The following is a 19,828-nucleotide window of genomic DNA, read 5'->3' as shown; positions in this document are numbered from 1 at the left end:
GTACTCAGTTTGGGACAAAAAATGTTGGCTTTAAGGTGAGGACCATAGAGGTCTCCTCTTGCTTCGTGAAGGGGGATTAGTAATAATTAGAGATGAGCGAACACTAAAATGCTTGAGAGCTTGTTACTCTAGTTGAGCTTTTTTCAGTGCTGGAGTAATGAACTCCGTTGAAAACAATGGGAGACTGAAGCATTTAACCAGATACCTCAATGAGAATGGTACCTGGTTAACCTAAAAACATCAGGTTCGGTAAACCCCCTGGGGGGCCAGACTGTGCTCTGATGAGGGGGACTTAAAAGGGTTAATGCAAGATCTACTTCAAAGATGTAATGCCTCTATCCTGCTAGTCTAGAGTATGAAACAGGTTTATGCCTGGATCTCTGTTTGTCTAGGGCACTAAGAGGATTAATGCCTGCATCCCTGGTGGTCTAGGATGTGAAAAAGGTTCATACTCTGATATACCTGGTAGTCTAGGGTAGTGAAGGGGGTATGGGCATGAAACAGGTTCATAACTGTATCTATAGTACATTACAATACTGTACTAAAGAGAATAAAGCCTGAATCCCTGGTGGTCTGGAGCATAGAAAATGTTCATTCCTTAATCCCTAGTGGTCTAGGGTAGTGGTAGGTGTAATACCTGTATTTAGTCTAAGGCATGAAGCCCTTTCATATCTGGATCCCTGGTGGGCTACAATACCAAAGGATTAATGACTGCATCCTTGGTGGTATAGGGCAGTGATTTTCAACCAGTGTGCCGTGGCACACTAGTGTGCCGCAACACATGGTCGGGTGTGCCGCGGGGAAAGTTCCCCAAACTATGGTGCCCCTGTGAAACAGGAGGAAACAATGGGAGAGAAACCTGGGGATGGGGGAGAAACAGGGGAGAGAAGCAGGGGGGAGAGAAACATGGGGATGGGGGAGAGAAACAGTGGAGAGAAGCAGGGGGGAGAGAAGTATGGTGGAGAGAAGTATGGTGGAGAGAAGCATGGGGGAGAGAAGCACAGGAGAGAAGTAGGGGGGAGAAGTATGGTGGAGAGAAGCACAGGAGAGAAGTAGGGGGGAGAAGTATGGTGGAGAGAAGCACAGGAGAGAAGTAGGGGGAAGCAGTATGGGGGAGAGAAGCAGGGGGAAGCAGTATGGGGGAGAGAAGCACAGGAGAGAAGTAGGGGGGAGAAGTATGGTGGAGAGAAGCACAGGAGAGAAGTATGGTGGAGAGAAGCACAGGGGGGAGAAGAAAACAGGCCCAGGTTTCACACTGAGTGAGTATAAATACATTTAGAATCTATATTACTAACTATATGTATAATATGTACTGTTTAAGTGCCATTTTGGTTGGTGGTGTGCCCCAGGATTTTTTAAGTATAAAAAGTGTGCCGCGGCTCAAAAAAGGTTGAAAATCACTGGTATAGGGCATAAAACAAGTTCTTATCTACATCGCTGGATGTCTAGAGCATGAAAAAGGTTCATACCTTCATCCTTGGTGGTTTAGGGTAATGAAGGGATAAATGACTGCATCCCTGGTGGTCTACGGCATAAAACAAGTTCTTACCTGCATCCCTGGTGGTCTAAAGTAATGAATGGATTAATGACTGTATCCCTGGTGGTCTAGGGCATACAACGGTTCATACATGGGCTGATGCCTTTATCACTTGGGGCCTAAAGAAATAAAAAGTGGATGTTTGGTGAAGTCACTAGCTTGTGTCTAGTGACTAATCACCCTTCCAAGTCTCAGTGTTGCCTCAGTTAACTCTCATTCCCAGGACTGAAGATAGATATGAATGCAAGGAGAGAAAAGAATATGTAGCTGTAAGAGTCATGGTGCCTTATAGGCGCCACTTGTGCAGGAAAATTCTTTCCATTTTAGTTAGAGGGGTAGTGCACCAAAAAAAAAATCTTTCAAATCAACTGCTGCCATGAAGTGCCAGAGATTTGTAATTTCCTTCTATTCAAAAATCTCAAGCCTTCCAGTACTTATCAGCTGCTGTATGCCCAGCAGAAAGTGGTATTATTTACAGTCTGGAGAGCAGGAGAGGTTTTCTATGGGGATTTGCTCCTTCTCTGGACAGTTCCTGACATGGATAGAGGAGGCAACAGAGAGCACTGTGTCAGACAGGAAAGAAAACACCACTTCCTGCTCAACACACAGCAGCTGATAAGTACTGGAAGGCTTGAGATTTTTTAATAGAAGTAAATTACAAATCTCTGGCACTTCATGGCAGCAGTTGATTTGAAAGAAAATTTTTTTTTGGTGCACTACCCCTTTAAATATTGTTTACTTGCAGTACTCTGTCTGACCTCTTGGTGTGCTGTTCAGGAGAAACATGTCTACGAATAACAGTTGTAATTCGGTCACGCTTAGTGCAATACTATTAGGCACTGCCTAAAAAATAAGCACTTTATAATGACAGAACTATAAAACTAAACACTGAGTGCTAGATGTCAGTTTCCATTGTGATTCGTTTTTTGGTTTGGAAAATCCCTTTTAAATATGGATGTGATTTAGTGTTCCTTCATGGATGCCGTCACTTAGGGAAGATATAAACGTTCTCTTTGTAAAATCCCCACTAATGTTGATACGTGTTACATAAGTTGACATGATTGAAGACAGATTCGGCATAATGTGTTGAAGTTGTGAGAACCCCGTCCAGCAAATGGCACTATGTTACACTAGGTTATATCCATCTCGGTCTCCATGTGCAGTGAGGTCATTGACAGACAGCGGATCATGGTTGAATACCGCCAAGGCATACAATGCTGTAATGTGGATATCTCCTTATTTATCTTAACCCTCCTCCCCCAATTTTATGTTTGGCAGCAGAATGTATGAATAATTTAATCTGGGATTTGTATGAAATTCAGTTTTATATGAGACATATCAAGTATAATAACCATCAGATTCAGTTTTTAATCTCCAAAAACTAGACAGGGTCTTATTTTTTTCTCTGAAAAGGGCTAGGTCTTATTTTCGGAGAAACTCAGTATGCGTCTACACTGTAGCCCCACTCTATACGGTAGGTAGCCGCCATAATTTATTTCTCATAGTTGTTAGGCTCCTATACTGTAAGTTTCCCTGTAGTTAGGCCTCCATACTGTATTCCCCCTAGTAAGGGCCCCCCACACTGTATGCATCCCCCTCAGTTGTTGTCCCCCATACTGTATTCCTCCCTCCCCCCTCAGTTGTTGTCCCCCCATACTGTATTCCTCCCTCTCCCCTCTTTAGTTGTTCCCCCATACTGTATTCTTCCCTCCCCCCTCTGTAGGTGTTTCCCCATACTGTATACATCCCCCTCTGCAGGTAGTCCCCATACTGTATACCTCCCTCCTCTGTAGTTTTCCCCCCACACTGTATACACCCCCATCTGTATGTAGTCCGCATACTGTATACCTCCCTCCTCTGTAGTTGTTTCCCCATACTGTATACCTCCCCTATCTGCACTAAGGCCTCCCATACTGTATACCTTCCTCCCCCCTCTGCTGGTAGTCCCCCATACTGTATACTTCCCCTCTCTGTAGTTGCTCCACCATACTGTATACCTCCCACATTCTCCCCCTCCCCCATTTCAATGTCCCCATCTATGCATCTTCTTACCCCTCCTGCCTCCCCTGCAGCTTTTGTTGAGCAGGTGGGGGCGGGGCATAACAAGTCTGGCACTGATTGGCTGATGCTCAGCCGCCCAGTATCGCGGATCTGGTCAGCTGACTGTAACTAGGGATTATTATTGAAGTAGGGCTTATATTTCACACCTACTCCAAAAAAACTGCAAAATTAAGCCAGGTCTTATTTTCAAAAAAACAGGGTATATACGTCCAGCTTTTCTACAAAGTGTTAAACGACAACTTCTATCTGCAATGTCCTGTTAGACGTCTTCTGTGTGTACACAGTAACCTAGAATATTATTGTGTCCCTAAAGATTCTGACTGTATATATCCAAGTCCTGCTAGTGGGTGGCCGTGACCCGCGTCTTCCCCCTGAATAAATAATCTTGGATAAAGATGTCCATGGCCAATGATCAGATCATTCCTAACACAAGACGTCTTATTGAATTTATAGCAAAACCCTAGGAGGTGCGAGCCTAGATAAAAACATGTGCCAATGGATGGAGCGTCCACACCCAGCCCCGAGCCTCTCGCTCCACTTATAAAGTGACCATTGTGGGAAAGGGATTACTCATGTGTGGGATTGTGGTTATTCTATCCCAAGGTGCCAAAGACGTTGGCCAAGGTCTCCGGAGCACCTGCACAGTCCGGCCCTGGAAGCCTCCATAGACACAACGACTCTATCGGAGGAATATGTAGCTATGTGGAAGACAAACCGTTCCTATAGTCCAGATAGGTTGTATAGAAAGTTCTTTCTTCTTCCATGGCAGCGGTTTCTTATTTTGTCTTGGCTGCCGAAGCTGCAGAGATTGTTCCGTGTCATCTGAGTTCACTGGTTGACTAAGAGGGATATTTCGATCACGAGAAACCACCTCTTCCCGGGAGACCCGACTCCTGTGCCAAGGTGCACGTCTTCCTGGACCTCCACCACGAGGCTGATGGTGCCAAATTACCAGCTGTATAAATGTTTTCATCCCTGAGAAGCGTTAATCACCAAATGTCACATAGTTGGAGGAAGGGATGGATACAATGGGTAATATGAAGGCAGCCATGTGGAGATCACGCTCAGAGGAAAACACAGGAACACGTGTGGAGTTTTATGGTTGGGTTGAGGACTTTAGTAATGTTTGCTGTGCTCCTGCCGGGGTCTCTGGGGCTCGGGATCAGGTTACATGCAGCACGCTCCGTCCAATAATAGGAGTATTTGGCACAGGATCGTGCACAGACCCCGGTTCATCCCGTCTTATGTTACTTTGGAGGTTCCAATGTCCTGATTATTCTCTATCCCATTATCTTCATCTTCTGTAATAGCCGTGATTGCTGCTCTATTAGCACCAGTCCAGCCGGGCCTGCTGGGGACAGAGAGGTGAAGCACAGGGCTGGTTGTTATGTGACTGGATGGAGGTGTGCTGGAATCTGCAGGTGTCGTGTCCTATTTCAGGGCTGTATACAAGATGTGATGGCTTAGCCGGATATTGGATCACTGTACACCTGCTGCTGCTGCACTGAGCACAGACAAAGTACTATACAGCTACATAGAAGCGTTAAACAGCAACACATTGTGGCCGATAATACAGCTCCTAAAGGGGCACTCCGGTATCAGAAAATTTTATTTAATAAAAATATCACCCCCAAGACATATAACTATCTCATATAGGGTTATCAATAATAGTACTGGCCTCAGCATGGTGGGATTCCCTAGTTACAGGAATGAGAAAATAGAAGAACTACACAACGTGTATTGTCTCCAGCTCTCCGGCTCCTCCCTCTCTCAATAGACCACAGGAGGCTGGATCTTGTCTCTTAGCTCTAGCCCCGCCCCCTGAGTGATGTCACCATCACTGACCAGCTCCTTTAGCCTTTATCACCATCTCTCTGTTTTATACATAGGTATATATATATATATATATATATATATATATATATATATATATACCTATCTTTATTGGGACACTTAGGGAGAGTGAGGTGTGATTACAGCAGCTGCCTTGTGATGAATGATGCAGAAGTGTAGTCAAACGACTACAGGACCGAAGACCAAGTCCACGCCAGAAACGATGAGCGCAGGAGTATATACAGTTTACACACGGCGGTGCAACCAAAAGTTATCCAAAAGTAGATGACGTAGTAAATCAATGTTCATTTATTGCAACGCGTTTCGGCCCTATATTATCTAACATGGGCCTTTATCAAGCCTTTATCAGATGCTTGATAAAGGCCCATGTTAGATAATATAGGGCCGAAACGCGTTGCAATAAATGAACATTGATTTACTACGTCATCTACTTTTGGATAACTTTTGGTTGCACCGCCGTGTGTAAACTGTATATACTCCTGCGCTCATCGTTTCTGGCGTGGACTTGGTCTTCGGTCCTGTAGTCGTTTGACTACACTTCTGCATTTGCTTCTCCCACCGTCGGTGGTGATGTCCCCCAGTACAGCTGCGGAGTACACCCCTTCATGCTGCATTTAGAGTTGTGCCTAATATTTGCACAACCTACCCAGGTGAGTGGATCCCTGTCAGATCTTCCTTCCATCCACCTGGTCACTCTTTTCTACACAAGGAAGCGCCCCCTGTCTCCCCTCTTCTCATTGTGATGAATGATGCTACAGAAAGAGCAGACAGGGAGTGAATGCAGCAGGTGCTGTGACCTCACCTTCAGTAATGCCTCAGACCATGCTCTGTGGGACCCTGCAATCCCCACTGATTGGAGCATGTGCATCGCTGTTCCATTATTATAGCGGCTCTGTTTAGAAGGAATCAAGGGGTGGCACCCAGAACTCTTTTCAGCTGGGATTTTGGGGTCCCCATACCTGAGGTTGGACCCTACGCAATCTCATGGTTATATAATTTTCTGTGGATAGGCAATGACTAGTCCAGATGTAAAGACCTCTTTAATCTGCTCAATCACTATTGGTCTGTCTATGCCCCCACCCCCTATACATGGCTTCTATAGATGTCTCTTTTTGCATAGGGGTCTATGGGAGAAGTATATGATGGGTTACAATCATATATCATGTAGAAATACAATGTGAACAGAGCTGTATAGCAGGGTGATGCAATATGAATCACAATATACTGTGTTTTCCCGAAAATAAGACACCCCAACTAATCTATGAAGTAGCCCAAAGTAAGACATCCCCGAAAATAAGGCACCCCCAACATGAAAGTAAGGCGCCCCCGAAAGTAAGGCCATCCACCAACACCTGCCTCCGCTCACCTTCTCCCCATGCCGCTCACATTCCTCCACGTGCCCCACACCTCTCCCCATCCCCCACCGTGTCGCTCACATCCCTCTCCGTGCCCCTCACCTCTCTCCCTGTGCCGCCCACATCGCTCCCCCATGCCCCCTCACCTCTCTCCGTCTCCCCGTGCCGCCCACATCTCTCCCTGTGCCTCTCACCTCTCTCCGTCTCCCCGTGCCGCCCACATCTCTCCCTGTGCCTCTCACCTCTCTCCGTCTCCCCGTGCCGCCCACATCTCTCCCTGTGCCTCTTACCTGTCTCCGTCTCCCCGTGCCGCCCACATCTCTCCCCATGCCTCTCACCTCTCTCCATCCCCCACCGTGTCGCTCACATCCCTCTCCGTGCCCCTCACCTCTCTTCCTGTCTCCACGTGCTGCCCACATCTCTCCCCGTGCCCCTCACCTCTCTCCCTGTGCTGCCCACATCTCTCCCCGTGCCTCCCACATCTCTCCCTGTGCTGCCCACATCTCTCCCCGTGCCCCTCACCTCTCTCCCTGTGCTGCCCACATCTCTCCCCGTGCCCCTCACCTCTCTCCCTGTGCTGCCCACATCTCTCCCCGTGCCTCCCACATCTCTCCCCGTGCTGCTCACATTTCTTCCCGCGCTGCTGACCTCTCTCCCTCCCTGTGGAGCTCACTTTTCTCCCTCCCTCCCCGTGCCCCTCACATCTCTTCCCGTGCTGCTCACCTTTCTACCTCCCCATGCCGCTCACCTCTCTCCCTCTGCGTGTAACTCACCTCCCTCCGTGCCGCTCACCTCTCTCCCTGTGCCGCTAACCACTTTCCCCATGACGCTCACCTTTCTCTCTCTCTGCGTGTCGCTCACCTCCCTCCCCTTGTGCCGCTCACCTCCCTCCCCGTGCCGCTCACCTCTCTCTCTCTGCGTGCCGCTCACCTCCCTCCCCATGCCGCTCACCTCTCTCTCTCTGCGTGCCGCTCACCTCCCTCCCCATGCCGCTCACCTCTCTCTCTCTGCGTGCCGCTCACCTCCCTCCCCGTGCCGCTCACCTCTCTCTCTCTCTCTCTGCGTGCCGCTCACCTCCCTCCCCGTGCCGCTCACCTCCCTCCCCTCGTGCCGCTAACCTCCCTCCCCGTGCCGCTCACCTCCCTCCCCTCGTGCCGCTAACCTCCCTCCCCGTGCCGCTCACCTCTCTCTCTCTGCGTGCCGCTAACCTCCCTCCCCGTGCCGCTCACCTCTCTCTCTCTCCACGTGCCGCTCACCTCCCTCCCCGTGCCGCTCACCTCCCTCCCCTCGTACCGCTAATCCTCCCTCCCCGTGCCGCTCACCTCTCTCTCTCTGCGTGCCGCTCACCTCCCTCCCCGTGCCGCTCACCTCCCTCCCCTCGTGCCGCTAACCTCCCTCCCCGTGCCGCTCACCTCTCTCTCTCCACGTGCCGCTCACCTCCCTCCCCGTGCCGCTCACCTCTCTCTCTGCGTGCCGCTCACCTCCCTCCCCTCGTGCCGCTAACCTCCCTCCCCGTGCCGCTCACCTCTCTCTCTCTGCGTGCCGCTAACCTCCCTCCCTGTGCCACTCACCTCTCTCTCTCTGCGTGCCGCTCACCTCCCTCCCCGTGCCGCTCACCTCTCTCTCTCTGCGTGCCGCTAACCTCCCTCCCCGTGCCGCTCACCTCTCTCTCTCTGCGTGCCGCTCACCTCCCTCCCCGTGCCGCTCACTTCTCTCTCTTCACGTGCCGCTCACCTCCCTCCCCCCGTGCCGCTTAACTCTTTCCCCGTGCCACTCACCTCTCTCCCCGTGCCGCTTACCTCTCTCTCTCCCTCCGCGTGCCGCTCACCTCCCTCCCCCCGTGCCGCTCACCTCTTTCCCCATGCCACTCATATCTCTCCCTGTGCCGTTCACATCTTTCCCCGTGCCCCTCCAAAGAACTAAGACATCCCTCGAAAATAAGACATAGAGGGACATTTACTAAGGAGTCTAATAAGTGCAACTATTCTAATGGGGATTGGTGTGTATTTTGTTCTAATATCTTGTGACTGATTCATTAAAATGTAGCACTGCCATAGTAAATGCATCTAAAGAAAAAGGCGCAAAAAAGGCGCAACTATGAAAAAACTGCGCAGTTTTATTCACCTGGTTCTGACCAGACATAAGCTTGCGCCTCTTTATGCGACTTTTTAAAAAGTCGCAAATGATAAATTGGGCGCTAATCCCGGATTATGCGAACTTTTGGGTGAATACTTAAAACAGGCAGATTGAAAAAAAAAGTCGCATCTAAAAATATTCACCTGTCGAATACTGGTTCATAAATAGAACTTAGACCAAAAATGGGTGAAAAATGCAATTATTCACCAAAAATTTGGCGCAAACCCCTTGATAAATGTCCCCCATAGTGCCTCTTTTGGAACAAAATTATAATATAAGACATAAATAATAGAAGGCACTGTCTTATATTCGGGGAAACACGGTAGGTCCATAACTCGGGAGTCTGGTGAAGCTAGAGCCCATGTGATATCTGACTGATATGTGTATATCTCGGTTATTAGGGAGTTATGTGGTTTTGTCAGCAGATTCATCGGACGTGCGATACATGCGGCGCCCTCGCCTCTCCGCACCTCCTGTAATATACGGCCCTGCCATAGAAGGTGTCTTCATATATTCCAGGTTGGAATCCTCTACATCTTTTATAGATTAAAACTGCGAATACATTCAGACCACAATTTATTGAGGTTTTTCTGAGCTCTACATCTGTTTCCCTTTTGCGGTCTTTTGGTTTTTCGCTTAAACCCCAACGCGTTTGATAGGTTGGCCAATGTATTAAGAACACGGAGTGAGGAACAAGAGAGACGGGGAGAGTCGACGTTCAAATGTGATTTTATTTCCCGTTTCGGCACCATTATTTCATTAGGACGAGTCATAACAAGAGCCCAGTCGCCCATTTACACTGCGCAGTTTAGCTTTTTACTTATTGGAATTCTCATTATCTGATTAAAATTTCAGATGAAGGGATTTACCTCTCCGAGTGACTTATGCCATAGATTAGGCTCTGCTATGCTGAGATATACCAAGCAGAGCCCGATCCAAGGATACACTGGGACTATCGATTCATGGCCTCTTATCTCAACCATGGAAATGTACTTGCTTTAAGGATCCGTCTACTCTATTAAGTTATTATGGGTTTGGTCGGTCATTCGGGTCCTCATTTATAACCCAAACAGCATGTCTTGTTCTGGAGGACCCAATGCACCTGTCACTGCATATATACATGTATATACATTTTTTTCTATCAAAAATACTGGTGTCAGAAAGTTATACAGACTTGTAATTTACTTCTATTTAAAAATCTCCAGTCTTCCAGTACTTATCAGCTGCTGTATGTCCTGCAGGAAGTAGTGTATTTCCAGTCTGGCACAGTGCTCTCTGCTGCCATCTCTGTCCATGTCAGGAACTGTCCAGAGTAGTAGCAAATCCCTATAGAAAACCTCTCCTGCTCTGGACAGTTCCTGACATGGACAGAGGTGGCACTGTGTCATACTGGAAAGAATACACCACTTCCTGCAGGACATACAGCAGCTCATAAGTACTAGAAGACTGGAGATGTTTAAATAAAAGCAATTTACATATCTGTATAACTTTCTGACAACAGTTTATTCACTCTAGTGAATGAAAAACATCTCACCAGAGTACCCCTTTAAGGGCCTCATCACATGGAAAGATTGTACGAAAAATCATTATATCGCTCAAATGTAAGCGATAATCTATTAATGAAAATTTGTTTGTTTGTCGCTGATCGCATTTTTTAAGCTGACCATAAAATCATTGTTAATCGTTTGTTATTTGTTCACAAATCTTGTACACATTGTACACATTGGTCGTTATTACGATACTTTGTATACTAGATTATGCAAATGAACGATTGTGACTATCATTCCCTGTATTATATTAAATGATTTCAGGTCATTTGCAAATGCGCTTGTTTGCAATCGTTTATCATAATTGAAGTCTAATAGGACCCTAATTCTCACAATGTAATGCCTCAGGTCTCCAGTGGTGGCGCTGCAGGAGAGATAAACACTTGCTAGCAGGTTCCTCCACCGATTGTAGCTTATCATTGTGAGAGTGCGTTTACATAGACAGATTATCTGACAGTTCATTGAAGCCAAAGCCAGGAACAGACTATAAACAGAAAATAGGTTATAAAGGAAAGACTGAGATTTCTCCTCTTTTCAACTCAATTCTTGGCTTTGGCTTCAATAATCTGTCAGATAAATCTTTCTGTGTAAACACACCATACATCCCAACAATAACAAAGACCTGCAATCACTTGTTCATGGGATCTTCTAGCATCATCCTCAGTATTCCTAATCAGTGGACTCCGAGGATTTCTTGGTTTATTTTTATTTCCTTTACAAGTCTTGTGATGTTTCCACTTTTTCTTGATGTGCAGGTCCAGCAAATGGCAGGAAAGCGCGACGCTGCGGGCAGCTGGGGTCTATCGCAGCTCTGAAGTACGCAGTGGTCGGTCTCTACTTACTGGTCTTTCTTATCCTTGTTGGAGTCTTCATCTTGGCAGGTAAGACCCCTTTATAGTGCGGATGATGTCACTTGTCAGGTGGCCCAGTCACCGACTACCATAATATTAACCAACGTAATGACCAAATGAAATAACCTTAATAACCATTTCTGATTGTCTCGATGACCACATGCGATTGTTACGACGGCCATGTTTGTCATGTTGACATCTGTAATTGTTGCTACCATCATGTTTGAATGTTGTGATGACCATGTGTGATGGTCAGGAGGGTCACACAAGGGGTCTGCACACTTATGGGGTATTGTGGTGTCAGTGTTATGGGGGCACTGTGAACTGCACAGTTATGGGGTACATATGCAGATGTAGCAGAGCTGTGTTTGACACCTTGCATGATCCATGTGATATTATGATTTGATATTTGAGGGTTTCCAAAAGGTTACAGGTACACCCAATGATTTGATTTAAAGGGGTACTCTGGTGTCCAGAGCAAGAGAGGTTTTCTTTGGGGATTTGCTACTGCTCTGGACAGTACCTGAAATGGACAGAGGTGGCAGCAGAGAGCACTGTGTCAGACTGGAAAGAATACACCACTTCCTGCAGGACATACATCAGCTGATAAGTACTAGAAGACTGGAGATTTTTAAAGAGAAGTAATTTAGCCGGAGTACCCCTTATCATTATACCAATCATTATATCATTATATAAGTGGAACAGTTTAATAGCACATTCAGCTCTGCTACATCTGTTTGTGGGATTCGCAGCCATTCCTTAATTATTTCCATGGGGTGAAGTAGAGAAATGTGATTTATTGTATCCCCAGAGAGGAGTCGCCCCAGGATCACAGGCTGCTTGGATAATCCGGGGTATCTGGAGCTGTTATGATATCTTATGGGGTTGTTTTACAGAGGGGCAGCGCTTGGGGACAGGCAGGATGAATCACCTTGTAACATATGGCGGTGGTGACCTGGGCGTTACCAAGTTATAGTTACATTAGTAAAATCACTACATCACCTATCATTTCTGCATAATATTACCTTCAGGAAAAGTGTGCTGCTGAGCTAGTGTATCTAACTGTATCTAAGAAACTATAGCACTGTTATGTGCATACTGTGATAGACAGGCATTATTATGGAGCACTCTAGATGACACTGCTATTTGTACACCATGATAGACATTGTTATGGAGCACTATAGATAACACTTCTATGTGTACACTGTGTTCGAGATTGTTATTGAGTACTATAGATGATACTGCTATTTGTACATTGTGATAGTGTGGTGTCCCACCACAGGTGTGCTTTCTCTCTTACACCTGTCGCAAAAGCTTCTTCTCTAGGTTAAGTGGTGATGAAGGTATTTTATAGTTTCACCACAAGATGTCAGGGTTTTGTATTTAAGCTCTTATGTATTGCACAGCTGAAGCCAACAAAGGGTTACTATTTCCTATGTATTATGCACTTTTATTGTCCACTCACATCCCTGTAGGAAGTAGTCATTGAGTGGGAGGAAATGTAACGTCAGTTCTACTAAGATTCTTGTGGGAGAAGGACACACAGAGCAGACGTCCCTGCTGTAGCCAAGCCAGGGCCTGGTTCTGCTAGGACCTTTGTCCGGGACAGTCCAGTCTAGTCTAAGACACATGTATGAAGCAACCAGAAACACTCAGTTCTTCTAGTCTATCTACTATGTAGTGCTTAACACTACAAAAGGATAAGAGTTGGGGATAAACCCAGCCCATGTCGAGAAACTCTACAAAGTGAAGGGCAGTATCCTGATGTACCAGTGGAACTAGCCTGGTTAGAACAAATCTCCTAGAAGGTCTACATATTCTATCTCACAGTGTGAAAGGGTGAAACCTCGGACACTTATCTTCACCTAGGTAACCAAGGCTGGGACTTGTATCACCCTATTAGGATGATTACCTTGACACTGTTGGGCAAAAGGTGGTCATACTATAGTCTATACACGGGTACAAGTATCTTCTCACTCTTGTAAAAATATTCAATTTTTTTCATTACTGGGACTCAGTCATCCTCTCCTCTGCACCAGCACCTATACACATTTGGGTTATTTTCCCCCTTCTGTGGGTGGCGGTACCGATAGTCTGGGTGGGTCGATTGTCACTCAGGACTACTGTGACAAGAGCCCAAGGGACCCATCACAACCTGGAAGGTCACCGACCATTTTGGGGAACAGTACAGCCAGCCACACTAGACTAGCACTGGCGTCACAACACTTATCTCCTTGGCTGAGCTGTACAACAGAACTGACCAACCACCACAGAAGTGCCGTCACTTAGCACGTCACCGGTCGACTACCACAATAGGTATTGTTATTAAGAACTATGGATAACACTGGTATATGGTAACTGCAGAACACTATAGATGATACTGATATGTGTACACTGTGATAGGTATTGTTATGGAGCACTATGGATGAAACTGCTATGTGAGCACTGCAGAACACTATAGATGATACTGATATGTGTACACTGTGATAGGTATTGTTATTAAGAACTATGGATAACACTGGTATATGGGAACTGCAGAACACTATAGATGATACTGATATGTGTACACTGTGATAGGTATTGTTATAGAGCACTATGGATGAAACTGCTATGTGAGCACTGCAGAGCACTATAGATGGCACTAATAAATAGACACTGTTATAGGCATTGTTATGGAGCACTATGGAATAAACTGCTATGTGAGCACTGCAGAGCACTATAGATGGCACTGATATATAGACACTGTTATAGGCATTGTTATGGAGCACTATGGATGGCGCTGCTAAGTGTACATTGTGATACTATGATACTAAGTGTACATTGTGATGCTATGTGTACCGTGTGAATGTCACTTATGGTGAGCACTGTAATGGAGAGACACTGCTGTATAGACCTCATTGTGCACAGTAATAGAGCATTATAACTGGCATTACTATGGTATTGTTATGTGGTCAATGTGGTATGCATGGTCATGGATCACTATGATATTATCCCAGAGCTCTATAGCTGCCATTGTTATGAGGACACTACACTACCAAACTACACTACTACTACACTAGACAAACACAACGTAATATGGCAAAAATAAAATTATAATTAGTATTGAGGGGCTCAACCTAAATAACTAACAAACAAACAAGGGGTGCCACTCTGTGTCTAATAATGACTACAAGTGTATGAAAGAAGGAAAGACAAGACACATAGTAGAGTGCACTCCACAAACAATTTAAAATAAGCCAAAAAATATATATACAATAAATGTTATTACATGATAACACTATACAAGAAAAACAAGGAAAGCACTGAAAAGCAACCCCTGCCGAAGTCTCCTTGAGGGAGGATACGCGTGGGGTTTGTTTCAGGGTGACTGCTCCATGATTGTCTGAGGTCCTTGGGGTATACCATCAGTACATTTCGGATACATAGGGTTTAGTTGCTTCAGATACATTTCATACTATTTTGCACGGTTTATTTATTGTTGAAAGGTGTGCTACTGGTGCACTTTATATTGCGGGACTCCCACTGGGGAGCCGCTGGTATTCTTTGCACTATTTTTGCACTTTTAGGCTATGTTCACACTAGGCTATGTTCACACTAGGCTATGTTCACACTCCGTGACCCGGCCGGTCTCTGGCCGGATCATCTCTGCCGGTACTTAAGTACCGGCCGGATCATCTCTGCCGGTACTTAAAGTGACACTGTCACCCCCTTAGTGCATTCTGACATCTCTACACAGGTGTAAAGGGTAAATTTAGTGTTTTTCATATCTTATTTCATATCATACGTCATGGTGCTTGTTCAAGTAAAAAGTGTCCTTTTATCAACTGCAGATTGTATTAAGTGGGCGTGGTCTCGCGGCACTAGCGCCACATAACCCCGCCCACAACGGCACGGTTGGCCCCGCCCCCTTGACGCCCATTGGTTGTCCAACGTAAAGGGGGTGGAGTCTAGACCTTTCGGCCAGCCTGTTCCAATGGCCGACGAGGGGGCGGGGCCAATTGTGCCGTTGTGGGCGGGGTTATGTGGCGCTAGTGCCGCGAGGCCACGCCCACTTAATACAATCTGCAGATGATAAAAGGACACTTTTTACTTGAACAAGCACCATGACATATGATATGAAATAAGGTATGAAAAACACTAAATTTACCCTTTACACCTGTGTAGAGATGTCAAAATGAACAAAGGGGGTGACAGTGTCACTTTAAGTACCGGCCGGATGATCTTTCCGGCCGCAGGGCTCTGATGCGGGCACATCGGCGCGCGCCCGCATCAGAGCTTACCATAGCCGGAGCCGCTCGCTTCACTGTGTGAACTGACAGGTCTTTCTGCGGCCGGAATTCACTGAATTCCGGCCGCAGAAAACTGACCTGTCAGTTTTTTCCGGCGCCGCACACAGATCCCGGCCGGAACATATACGATGTGTGTACGCTCCGGCCGGGATCCAATTGCACACAAGGCTATGTCACACACCGCAAAACTACGTCCGTAGTTCTGCGGCCAGAACTACGGCCGTAGTTTTACGTAGTGTGAACATAGCCTTACTCCAGCACACATTTTTTGGTTCCATGATTATAGGTGATACTATTTATTCTCTACTTGTGCTTTATATCTTTGTGTGTTTTATACCCTATGTATCTTTTAACACCCACAGGTTGGACTGTATAGAGCTATTGGGTTATTTATTATAGAGCTATTGTGTTACGTATCATATCTGGATCTTGGTTACAATTTATTGTCTGTATGCTGCCCTCTGTAGGTTTTGTACCCACTCACACCTTTTGGTTTAAACCGTTGATCATTTATCCCTTTTGGGGAATGTTTTACGTGATTTTAACCTTGCTTTTCAGTGCTTTCCTTGTTTTTCTTGTATAGTGTTGTCATGTGATAAAATTAATTGTATATATATTTTTGGCTTATTTTGAATTGTTTGTGGAGTGCACTCTATTATGTGTCTTGTCTTTCCTTCTTTCATACACTAATATGGAAAATATGTTACAGCTCCGCTCTGTGGTGACACATTGTAGTGCATGGAGCAGTGTTATACTCCTCCTCCTCCTCCTCCTTCATGCAGTCATTATTTTGGGGTGTAACCAATAATAACAGGGTGAGTAATCTCTGGGCGCATCATCAGGATCTGCACAGTAACAGGGACATGGTGATGGTTATATATTCTCTGTGTGATAAAAGACTGGGAGGAGACTGGACCGATCTCTGGGCTGGGGTCTCTAAAATGCTGGAAAGAGAGTATCTCAGAATATTCCACCCAGATGAGGACTACTACTACTCCTCTTCACTGCTGGGGGAGGTAGTAGAACTGACATCTTCTCTGGGCAAATATCTCAGTACCACTTCTAGTTCCATGTGTGTGTTATTATAACTCGGTTCCATTCATTTCAGTGTAATTGAGCTGCAATACCACACTCAAACAAGAGTGGCACTCTTTCAGGAAGAAAGCAGCCAAGTTTGTCTAAGCCCGGAACAACCCTTTTAAATTGGTTTTCTGAGTAAAATCGACAATGAAAAGGATCTCTGTCTCTGGAGGACCTTGCACGGTGTAATACTTTGTTTCTCCTGCGGAGGCACTGCAGGGAAGTGGAACACTTGCTGCTGAGTTTTCCCACAGATCACAGCTGATCTGTCTGTGTCTGGCAGTGGGACTAAATTGTGGGCATTTAAGCCCATCCCCCCCATACTCCCCCAAACAACTGGGCAATAATCACTCTCATCACAAGACCCTTAGCACATTCTGAAGACCTAATTGCTTTTCTTACACTGTCTAGAAGATAAAACATGGCTTACTGTACAAGTAACAGTGATCTCAGCTGATGTCTTTGGTCCTCACTGTAAATCTTTGTAGCTCCAGGTTGCGGTTTTATAGACGGCCTGGCTGGAAGCCTGAGAAGGTGACATCATGGCGCTCTCTGTGGTTCTGGGTCTTCAGAGCAGAGTTAACGTTTCAGGACGGGGAGTTTATCGCATTGCTAGCTTACAACCCATTGATACCTCATTAACAGTTAATGTAGCGTCGATCACTGTGATTTACAGGACACAGGGGCCTTCTAGTGCATTTACTGCAAACTCCACATGCCAGAAGGTTCCATCAGCAGCTCTGTCGCAAGATCAATTTACTAGTAAGAAAAAGCAGAGTATGGACATGTTTTCTAGTAGAAGAGTGGAAGTTGATGTAGTGGCCATGTGGTGGCGGAGGTGGCGGTGTTGGTGGTAGTGGAGGTGTTTTAGTGGTGGGGTTGTGGGTGGGGTGTTTGTGGTAGCTGGGGTTTTGGTGGTGGGGTGGTGGTAGTGTGAGTGGTAGGGGGGGTTTTGGTGGGTTGTTGTTGGTGGGTTTGTTGGTAGTCGAGTATTGGTGGTGTTGACGGTGATAATGGTGGTGGTAAGGTTGTTGGTGGGGTATTGGTGGTAGTGGGGGTATTGGTGGTATTGGGGGATTGTGGGTGGTGGGGTTTTGTGTTGGTGGAGGCATTGTTGGTGGTAGTAGTAGAGATGGTGCTGGTAGCTGGTTGTTGGTGATGGAGGTGTTAGTGGTGGTAGTGGGGTTTTGATGCTCGGGTGTTGGGTCGGGGTGGTAGTGGGGCTGTTAGCGGTGTTAGTGGGGGTGTTGTTAGTGCAGAGTGTTGGAGTAGGTAGTAGAAAGGGTGTTGTTAGTGCAGGGTGTTGGAGTAGGTGGTAGTAGGGATGATGTTAGTTCAGGGTGTTGGAGTAGGTGGTAGAAAGGGTGTTGTTAGTGCAGGGTGTTGGAGTAGGTGGTAGTAGGGGTGATGTTAGTGCAGAGTGTTGGAGTGGGTGGTAGTAGGGGTGATGTTAGTGCAGAGTGTTGGAGTGGGTGGTAGTAGGGGTGATGTTAGTGCAGAGTGTTGGAGTGGGTGGTAGTAGGGGTGATGTTAGTGCAGAGTGTTGGAGTGGGTGGTAGTAGGGGTGATGTTAGTGCAGAGTGTTGGAGTGGGTGGTAGTGGGGGTGTTGTTAGTGCAGAGTGTTGGAGTAGGTAGTAGTGGGGGTGTTGGTGGTAAAGTGGGGACTCTTCTAGTCTTATGTAAAAAAAAACGTAATAATTGAAGAGTTTTTTCTCTACTTGCAATGAATGAATGGAGCTCGGACTAATATTCACACAACTGAGGGTTTGTTACAGTTGTATCCATTCTAGACAATGCTCTGTGAGCTAAACAGATTCCTGAACGCTACATTTTACCTTCACTGATACATTGTAACAAAAAATCAGGGCAAGAGACATATTTGTACTGTCGATTTGTTGAGCTCTTAGAGGATTCTCCGTAATGGATGCAATTGTAACAACACAATTATTAGGTTGGGTTCACATGCTGCAGTTTAAAAAAAAAAAAATTCTTACTTTTATCACAGCTTGTATGTTTTATGTTATAGTTTTGATATGATGTTTCTGGCTCTACTTTAAAAAATGAAAAACATGAAAAAATGGACAAGAAGCAAAATTACATCATTTGGCAGTAAAGTAAAAACTATTTTTAAAATTTAACAAACACCTAGAAACCAATAGAGAAAAGGGAAAAAAAACATGAAAAACCTTAATACCTAAACAGCCGAATGGTCCATTTACACTGAGCGATAATTCGCCCAATCGATGGTTTATCGATTTTAAAGCAACAATTTGATTCTTTAACCATCAGCATTTAGCCGAAGTGAAAAATCGTTTAAAAAATCGTTATTGCGATCATTTTAAGATCAACGACGCGTTGAAAGATCACAATGAACCATTTCTCGCTCGTCGCTTGATCGTTCCCTGTGTTTACACGAGCCGATTAACACTCAAGTGTGATCGTTATTGCGCAAATTGGAACAATAATTGTTCCGTGTAAATGCAGCATTAGGTCATGATGTAAACCTCAATGCTATTCCCTGATAACAAGCAGAGATCTTACAGCTGGTAAGAAATGGAGACACACAGTTTATTAGGTGGATTCCATTATTCCATATAGGTGAGGTTTCTCTATTGTTTTGCAATAACTTCCTCCATACAGTCTTGCATCTTGTATCGCTCTTTTCCTATGAGGCGTGAACACGTTCCAAGTATCGTATAGCAGAGCACTATTCCACTTGGGACCCACAAAAGGAATAATGTCTCATAAAGGGCCCTGGATATAGAATCTTTATAGCTTTTCCATATGTACAAAAGTAAGGTTGGGATTCTGTAAATGAACCTTAAAAAATGTAGACTTTGTAATAATTTGCCCCCAGAAATTGGAAATTACTGCATTTCTAACTCTAGGTGGTGCTATAGGACTGCATTACTCCTGTCTAAAATGTGTGTTTTGTGTTCTGTGTTCCTCATGGGTGTGTTCTCTGTAATCAGCACACCTTGTGGTCAAACAGGGTATTACATTTAAAATGTATCAATGAGTTGGCTACCTTGGCCATCTCTATAGTTTTAGGTAGTGGGTAGGTGAGGCAACATTGGAGGTTACGTTTTTATGGTAAAGTCGCATTAGAAATTACCC

General features: G+C 45.6%; 1 protein-coding gene across 1 annotated transcript in view; it reads left to right on the top strand.

Annotated features, from left to right (window-relative positions):
- SCARA5 (scavenger receptor class A member 5) overlaps positions 1–19,828 on the top strand; it is a 176,743-nt gene that overhangs the window by 18,015 nt on the left and 138,900 nt on the right. Inside the window, exon 3 of the mRNA XM_069973979.1 lies at positions 11,246–11,371. Coding sequence (XP_069830080.1) covers positions 11,246–11,371 — 126 coding nt within the window. The remainder of the gene's footprint in view (positions 1–11,245; positions 11,372–19,828) is intronic.

Source organism: Dendropsophus ebraccatus, chromosome 6 (assembly GCF_027789765.1).
Source record: "Dendropsophus ebraccatus isolate aDenEbr1 chromosome 6, aDenEbr1.pat, whole genome shotgun sequence".
Lineage (NCBI taxonomy): Eukaryota > Metazoa > Chordata > Amphibia > Anura > Hylidae > Dendropsophus > Dendropsophus ebraccatus.
This window is presented reverse-complemented; position numbering and strand designations above follow the sequence as displayed.